The sequence below is a fragment of the Neurospora tetrasperma genome (genome assembly GCF_000213175.1).
Source record: "Neurospora tetrasperma FGSC 2508 unplaced genomic scaffold NEUTE1scaffold_3, whole genome shotgun sequence".
Classification (NCBI taxonomy): domain Eukaryota; kingdom Fungi; phylum Ascomycota; class Sordariomycetes; order Sordariales; family Sordariaceae; genus Neurospora; species Neurospora tetrasperma.
Genome location: NW_009799101.1, coordinates 4136882 through 4145581, shown reverse-complemented (window position 1 = coordinate 4145581; position 8700 = coordinate 4136882). Strand labels below are relative to the sequence as shown.

General features: G+C 51.8%; 2 protein-coding genes across 2 annotated transcripts; one reads left to right on the top strand and one right to left on the bottom strand.

Moving 5' to 3' along the window:
* Nucleotides 1-241: 241 nt before the first annotated feature.
* Nucleotides 242-2174, bottom strand: NEUTE1DRAFT_146699 (uncharacterized protein; the record flags this gene model as incomplete). Its single annotated transcript, XM_009853033.1, has 2 exons — nucleotides 242-1789; nucleotides 1968-2174. One exon carries the CDS (start codon nucleotides 1734-1736, stop codon nucleotides 288-290), a length of 1449 nt encoding a protein of 482 aa, XP_009851335.1.
* Nucleotides 2175-5787: 3613 nt separating this feature from the next.
* Nucleotides 5788-6731, top strand: NEUTE1DRAFT_110409 (uncharacterized protein; the record flags this gene model as incomplete). Its single annotated transcript, XM_009853032.1, has 3 exons — nucleotides 5788-5810; nucleotides 6039-6420; nucleotides 6573-6731. The coding sequence occupies 3 exons, from the start codon at nucleotides 5788-5790 to the stop codon at nucleotides 6729-6731; spliced, it is 564 nt and encodes a 187-aa protein (XP_009851334.1).
* Between the last annotated feature and the right edge of the window lie 1969 nt (nucleotides 6732-8700).

The window sequence follows — 8700 nt, the reverse complement described above, 5'->3', positions numbered from 1 at the left end:
ACCACTAAACCACTGGCGCTGTTAGGTGATTGTTACTAACATTTCGAGGAAAAATTGGCCAAGTATGAAACATAACTGGCTGTTTGCCAATATCCTCAAACCCCAAATGCGCCAATTTACAGGAACGCTCTTGATGAAGGTGAAATGATTTCGTTTGGAAACCATAGCCAGAGAAGTAGAATAAATGAGAATGGGTATATAGCGAGTCGTGAACCGTAAAATGGGTGAACCCCGGGAAGAAAAGAAGAAGAAAAAAAAAACCCCGATTATCGAAAAAGGAAACACCTTCACAAAGACCCCCTCTTCTGCCTCTTCCTCCCCTTTTTCCCTCCTCCTCTCCCGCTATCTTCCCCATCTACATCCTCATCATCTTCCTCCCCACTCTCCTCCTCCCTGTCGCCTTTACTCCCACTCCCGTTCCCTCCCTTCTCATTCCCTTTTTTAATACTGATTAAACACCCCTGCCCTTTGAGTCTCTTTGTCAATGGCGTACTGGCCTTCATCCCCGGGAAATCCTTCGCATTATACACGTGAAACGGCTCGCTCATCACCGTCGCGACAATACTACTCCTATCACCCGCCATCATCCTCGCGGGGTCCAGCACGACCAGCGCAAACTTGAGCCGAAACGTCCCCGGCGTGCGACAGCTCAGGTCGGGGAAACAAAAGAAACAGCCCTCCTCGCCGTTTTCATCTAACCCGACAAAGGGGGACGCAACCAGCGTCCCCATCAAACGCCGCTGCTGCCGGAAATCCTCGGGCATGCTGCTCATGTCCTTGACGCCCGTCTCGTTCCAGATGCTGCAGTGGATGACGCTGAACTGATGCCGCAGGAGCCGGCTGTGCTCCCCGCGTGAGAGCGTGTCGTTGTGGATGGTCAGTTGCACGATGGGCGGCGGGTCGATGACGCGCCGGTCGCGTTCGCCGAAGCCGCAGCTGCGGGCGGCGAAGGGCTGTTGACGGACGGAAATTCGGTAGTCGGTCTTTTTGCCTGAGGGTGGTGGTGGTAGGGTGACCGGGTTCCGCATGTTTCTGGTGTTGTCGGTGCTTATGAGGTTGGATATGCTCATGGGCCGGGATTCCTGCCTTGGGGAACCGCCTTGCTGGGAGCTGGATGGAGTCTGTAATCCCTCGGGTGATGGAGAGTCGTTGCTGTTGTGGTTGTTGTCGAGTGTCGAGGCCTTCCGTACCATAGTGAAATGACTGGATGACTCCTGCCTTAATCGTGAGGGTTGCTGGTGGAACGGGGGCCAAGATGGCTCAACATGCGCCTGATGAGCATTGCTCGTTTGCCTTGAACGAGACTCGTAGGTCGACTCAGCGGTTGACCTTTCACTGGCGGCAGTGGAATAGGCTGGAGACAGGCGGCCGTCTAGTTGCCTTCCATTAAAAGGACGAGCCTCGCTATGGGTAATCGGGAGTTGGGGAGGTGTTTGTCCCACTGGTGAAGGAGTCGGGTAGTCGGAGTAATAAGTCTGGCTATGGCCTCGGTAAGCTGGATCGCAGGAAGAAGAAACAGAACCAGGACCAGTGATGGGTATTATGGTGGTCACGGGAGGCAGCCTGTGTTGTTGCTGTTGACGATACAAGTGCGGCTGATGTGGTGGCTGTTCTGGCATGTAATGTACGTGCCTTGAGGAGCAGGCCTCATAAGGAGTGTAAAGTGATCGGGACATGTTGTTGAGCGTATAAGTGGTGCCAAAAATGTGATGAGAAGACTCGACAGCACTAGACATTAAGGAAGAGGGCGTAAGACGGAGGGGCACCCGATATGGGTATGGTTATGGTTCTGTAGGTAGGCAGTGTTAGTCAAGGGATCTTGTAGGTCGGCGATCCTGCTGTGTTACAAGATGGCAACAGCGAAGCAAGAGCGAGGAATGCGGATGGAGCCGGTTCTGCTTCCGACCAAGAGCCGATACGAACCCAGATACTGGGTTCTGGGATGGAGCATGGACGGTATGTCTTACAATGGGAGAACAATAGGTCCAACCAAGACAGATGCCAGCAGTGCAGGCGTCTGGTGTTACATGCAAGGCCGTGGGTATACTTGGCGAGTTCCAGGTTCCAGGAGTGAGAACAAGGCCGGCGTAGAGATACAGGTGTACTGGGCCAGATATTGTGAGGTTTCGCTGGGACGAGATGCTGGGTGGTGGTCTCTGCTGTGGGCAGCCGAGTGGTACTTGAGTGTATTGAGCAGGACGGCAGCCCGGCGCGGTGGTCCCTCCAGGCACAAAAACTACAGTTGTAGTAGCCGAGTGCGTTGGTGTACAGGCGGGCCTATGTGTATCGACTCCGAGCAACGCTATCTTGCTGGTCTATTCGAGGATAACAAGGCCAAAACGGGTGGCAAGGGCACGCAGGGGCGGGGCGCTTATGAGTAAAAGGCGCTTAAGTGAAATGCCGAGGTGTTGAAGGAGCAAATCCAAGGCTAAGCAATTAGACTGGTTGAATTGTAGGGCCAGGGCGGATGTAGGAACGGGTAGACTGGTGAGAATATATTGAGGCAATATGGCAAAGCCGGGGTAGTTGACAACTGGGGAGATTAAAGAAAGGCTGACATTATGATATTTGCCTGGCCCAGCACTTTGAGGGACGGGGAAGAATGGAGGAGGGGGGTCTTGAGGCTATCCTAAGTACCACGTCTTGAGAGAAAGAGGGACGAATAAGACCCCCGACTGTAGATTGCCTAGCAGGGATGCCAAAGTAGACTAGGCGGGTCGATCGTTGGCAATCCAGAAAGCGTTCGGGTTAATCAGCTTCGGGGTCTTTTCTTCCTGACACTGTCTTGATATCCTGGCCGCTGCAGCATGGAAGCGCTAGATTTGGTTTGGAAGGCGTGGAAGTCAGCAGCAATAAAGGGGAACTATTGGGAATGGAACAGCTGTCGGGGCCGGGCAAAATGTCCGTTACACCAACTACGAGAGGCCCTGATCTGCATTGTGCTCGGCTTTAGTGTACCTTTGTACACCACTGAGCAACATGTACGTCTGTCTAAAAGGACGACGGTAACAACGAACGATGACGGTCTCGATCTGCACCGCGTAAGTACCCTTGGGAGATCCCGCGCTAAAGGGTAGCCTGGCGTCAACCATGAAAGGCTGTTGAACAAGGGGATGGGTTTCCATGTCGACTCAGGAACGGATGGGTGTTACTGTGTCAACAGGGGGGGATATGTAAGCAAGCAATGGAGCAACGAAGGGTTGCGCAGGTGGTGGTCGCCCAGGCACGTCACAGTTCACACCCAGCACCGTGGACAATGTTGACGACGGATGGTGGTGAGACCTCAAAGAGGAGAGAGGAGAGATGAATGTGGGACATGTAGAGCCGAAGTCTCTACACTGAGGGTCAGTGATGATAGATATGGCCTGAGTTTGGGACAAAAGATGCCGTCTTTTGCAGTAAACAAAGGGCAAAGGTGTTTTACCTCAGTCTCGATAACGGAAGAATGCCGTCGAATGAAATTAGCATCATGATCCATCAGTCACCTAACCGCGTGGGCCCTACCGCTATCCTCTCTGATGGCCATGTTATTGGATGCTGTTGACAAAAGGAAAGGCTCTTGTGGTTCCCCCGTTCAGTTGGACGCGGTGCCCGTTTGCATGACGGACGAAGGGGGGCTCTGTGCCACAGTAATGAGAAGCCAAGTTGGAGGGTGTCACTGCAACTGGGACCGACCGTGACTGTGAGTCTGTGACCGAGACTGTGGTCCTTTCGTCGGCTTGTAGCCCCCGAATCTGAATGAAAGACTCTTTTTTGAGAGCTGCTCATGGTGCTTCGAGTTTGTTTTGTAGCTGAAGTCAAAGTCCATCGCATAGAGCCACATCTCACTGCTATGGCGAGGTATACGGCCCCAATCATCCCATATAAAGACGCCACTGGGCTGTTTGTTGGACTGAGATGATGTGGTCAAGCTGAGTGAGAGGGGATGGCTCTAGGTCGAGGTAGAGGTACCTAGGCTAGGTCTATGATGGCGTAAAATTGGTAGTGGAGAAAAGATGACGAGACTTTGTTGGGTTAACAGAGGTACGACCCCCTTCCCCCGGCACGTGTCCACCAGGGCCCGGAGATGCAGCAAGAAGTTACCTAGCGAGCCAATCTGGAGGACAGATCTGTGAGCACTCCTGCTAGATGGCCGTCGATGAGATCCATCATGGATTGTTGCCTGCTGCCGAATTACGAGGGAGAAAGGTCAAGCCAAGGGCCCCATCTGCCCCATCTTCGCTGACCTGTCTCTTTCTGTCTCCTGCTGAGGGGTTACATGTTCCTCCTTTTTCTTTCTTTTTCTTTTTCTGTGCTGCTCCTGCTCCAAATGGTCGACACAATGAGCGGGCGGTCAATCCCTTTTGGCTGCAAAGGGGAAAGAGCGTTGAGGGAGGAGGAGGTTCGAGGGGCGATCCCTTCATCTAGAGGTATCTGCCCTGGTCACATCCATCCCATTCTCACCGAGCTGGGGAAAGAACTCCTTCCCGATGATACACTACGCTAGACGAGGTAGGTAAGACCGGGGCTCGGGGACAAGAGGTCCAGTCTCAGTTAAAGTTTGCTCAGCGTTGCACTCCAGCACTCACCCGCATTTCACTAGCGTATTGCACTTGCCAGCCCTGGGGAGCCCAGGCATCCAGGGTACCTCTAGGCACAAGCTTGCGCTCGCAATGGAAGACATTCCCGTCGACAGGGAAAGGAAAGATTCCCCGGTACCCACTTTTGTTTAAGGCTGTCCGCCGGGGCCTGTGATCCCCGCTGTTACAGTAAGAAATTGGCGGATACGGAGAGGTAGAGGTACTGTAGTGGACGGGCTGCAGTTTGCTACCTACCGTGACCTCTACCAAGAGAACCTGAATCCCCTCATCTCACTGTACTGCAGGGCACTCGGGCTTTGCTCCGTCCAGTATTGGTGCCCTGTCTGACCCCGCCCTTTTTTTTCTCTCTTTTATTTTTTTTTTTTAAATTTTTTTTTGTTGGTGTTGTCGTTTCCATTTCCTCTTTCCCAAGGTAGGGGCAACTTTGACCAGTCCTTACGATCCAACCCAATCCAATGCACGATACGTACCTAATTCATTGGATGTTCCTCGGCATCCGGGAATTTCATGACCCGTCCGGGCATTCTTCAACTCCACCTTCCGTCAATGGCCGATACTGACTTCATGATCGGGAAGGCATCATTACATTAGCCTGCCGCCATGGGCAACATTCAACCATTCATCAGCCACTTTCTCGTCGCCGGTCTCGTCGTGCATACTATCGTACCCTACAACACTGCTATACACCCCCAAGTTTCAGTCAAGGGGCATGGGGGGTGGATAATGGCGCAGGAAAACACCCCAGAAACGAACCCGGTCACAGAGGCCCTGTCAGGCACACGCACTGATACACACACACACACACACACACACACACAAATAGGTCCAGCCTACCTAGGTGCGTGGGATTTCCAGACTGCTGGTCCCTATCTAGACCTCTACCCGTATGCAACAGTGGTATCACCCTCTTCTTTTCCACATTATTCAAGCCACATTCGACCGACATCCGTCACGTCAACGACAGACTTGTGAATAAACTCCCGCCCCCGACGACTACAATCTTGCCAATACGTGGTGGCCACGCCATGGACCGAAGGACTCGGTGAAGAGGCCCTCGTTGCTTTTGTCCAGAGCGCCTTCTTTCTCGACAACAACAGCAGCTTGCGCTTTTACGTACCCTGGGCCCTGGTCTCTCACGACAAGAAGGCTAGAAAACGAGGCAATCAAGTCTAGTCCTGGGAGTCCGGGTCCGGTGCTTCTAGCCAACATGCGCGCGAGTGGCTGTAGTGGGTCAGTTTGGACGACAATGGACACCTCCTCTACATAGCATATCTGTCGCCTTTATTGCCTTGTTGCTCTCGTGGTCATCAGTCGGCGTCGTCACCCCACGATCCAGCCACGGGCACCCATCTGCAACTACCATCTTCTGTCTTCATCTCATCACGAAATGAAGCTGCAGTTTACCAGTACTTACACTGGCCAAAAAGCCGTCATCCGACTCTTGCTGTGACATAACAGGTTCCGGTTTGCCGATCCGCCGGCTGCATCAGCCAGCCAGCGGGACCTCAGTATCTGCCCTCAACCCAACTGCGTCCGTCTCGCCAAGCATCATGGTATGGTCCGCGGGCTTCCTTGGGGGTTGTCATTGCGGTGCAGTAGATATGCACCTCCGAAACGCCTGTCAGCACCAACACGAATCACTGGCGGCGATGTGCACAGGGGTGCTGTTGACTTTGAAGCGGCTCGATATGGTTCGCTTCAGATACGACTCCGATTCCCGGTTTCTCATCCACCCCCCGGAAACTCGACGAGCATAACAGGGGGCAATTTGACGAGTCAGATTGCCACTCCAATATGGCTGATTCCAAGTCGCTTCTTTGCAGACGTTACGGCGTGTGGTGTAAGACGAATACGCTCTTCCGTGGCATACACATCGAAGCCCGGTCATCTTCCTGCTTCTGTCTTGCAATCCCGAACAAAAGGAGTGATTTATGTCGCAATTTCTCCCCGCGGCATAGGGATTTGTCCCGACGAACTTCACCTCGGATCTAGAGCTTCACAAGCTTAGACGAGGTCAGTGACGGCGAGATAAAAGAACTTTACTCAGCCACCTACGTTCTGAGACAGCCCTATGCCGAAAGAGCCATGTTTATGCGAGTAGTTGAATATCCTACCCTTAACGTGCAGGACTCGGCGGAGCCAAGCGAATAAGGGGTGCCCCATCACGCCGATCTATATACTGTGTATGACTGATCTACACTGTACTGCCATATTCCCTGTTGATGCAACTAATTCTGGCAGCCAGATTTCTTTGCAAAAGGGGGGGTTGGCATTAACATGTGTAGTTGCATCGAATCCAGAGAGCTTATTTGGCGAACCACGGATTCCGTTGTCTGGGTTGCAACTCGGCGCCGAGATTGGTGGATGAAAGACAATTACTACAGAAATAAATCCCATCAGTCGCGGCACGTCTTACGCAACCGCTCCCCAGATTATTTGGTCTTTGGCAGACGACGACAAGTGTGAGCTTGATCGTCCCGTATCTGGTTGCCGGTAACATTACGACATAACCACCCTAATTGCATATCGCTAGCCTGAGGGAGGCCAGTGAAAGCACTCGAGGCTCTCTCGGACATTCATTCACGGCAGTGTCCAAAGGTTTTTTTTATTTTTTAAAAAGTTTTTGTTTCCATCTTTTCAACACACCCTTAAACGCCTGCTAGCGTTGAAGATACCGGTTTGACACGGATTTGTTTTTCTTCGTATCCTCATTACATGGCATAGACTAACAATCGCTAGCTAGATACACAGTACACTAAGAATACAGGCCCACTCCGCCGTCCGATTGACGACAGTCCAGCCCTGGGAAGGCAAGCTCCGCGCAAAATCCTCGTGTCCCCCGCGCCAGGAAACCGTTGGTCTTGCCAACCGTTAACTAGCGAGGGTTGACCTAAATCAAGCGACGCTATAAAAGGCAAGACATCGCTGATATTCATCACATCTCATGAACCGGACTTTCGGGATTACAGCCTAGTCCTCTCGCAGGGCTCTTGTCTTGGAGTGAGACCCTGAGGTGTCGGGGGTCAAAGAACAGACAAGACATTCACGACCCATAAATGCGGATAGGCTACATCAAGATCCATGCTATGCGTATCTGGTGGATAGAACAGCTCTAGCCACCTTGCCTTCAGAAGGAAGCCGAGCAGCATTCCCCGCAGTTCTGACTGATGTTGCCCCTGGCCCCCATTCCATATCATCACTCGCCTGCAGTCTATGAGCAATGCTCATCTCGGAAGTTGTTTTTTTTTTTTTTTTTTTTTTTTTTGCGCGGATGCTTCGGTAATTTTCAAAGGGCCATGGCCTCGTCCTTGCATTACAGACCGCCTTGAGGTCCAGAGATGGGTTATGGCCAAGGTTGTAATGCGTTTCCAAATCGTTTCTTTTTTCTGTCGAAAACATTTCGAAGCATGTCTCACTCGCCAACTGGATCACAGCATCGAGGAATCTGTTACATCAATCGGACTCAGTGGTAACCAGAGAGTCTTTTTTTCATGTGGAAAACGAGAAAAAAGCAGGCAGCAGCGCCTTCTAGACTGCCGCTTTGGTCCATTTTCTCACCAAAAATCTGACGCTGTTGGTTCGCTTGGTGTTTGAACGCAATAGGCAAGGACCAAGCTCCCAAGATCCTGCCAAGAAGTGGTGATGCGGTCAAGGAACCAACACATCACAAAACATACCTCTAGTGTAAATGATATCGCGCCGAACAGTTTCCTGGGCTTGTACGACAACGAAAAGGCAAATGGGAAGCTACGCTCAGGAGGCCACGCATTCTTTCAAGACTACAATGATCATGTACACAATCTTGGATGATTTCTGATGATCTATCTCGAAGTTACGTATTGGAAATGACAGCCCCATATCTACTTTACTTTCTCGACTCGACAATTCATTTTATAGTGACCTCTCATTATCCGCAATTCGCCAATCTACCTAGTAGACTCAGCAGCTCCGTCTTATAGCCATAGACCCACCAGATGAGCCGAACGGGATCAACGCCCAAAAAAGGACCACATGACTTCTTGCTCAACCATCATCATATCACACTAAACACTATTTTCCTGGCCTCGCATTACTCCAGCAATGTCCGTGGACGGATGGCACGTTACTTTCTTCTTACATG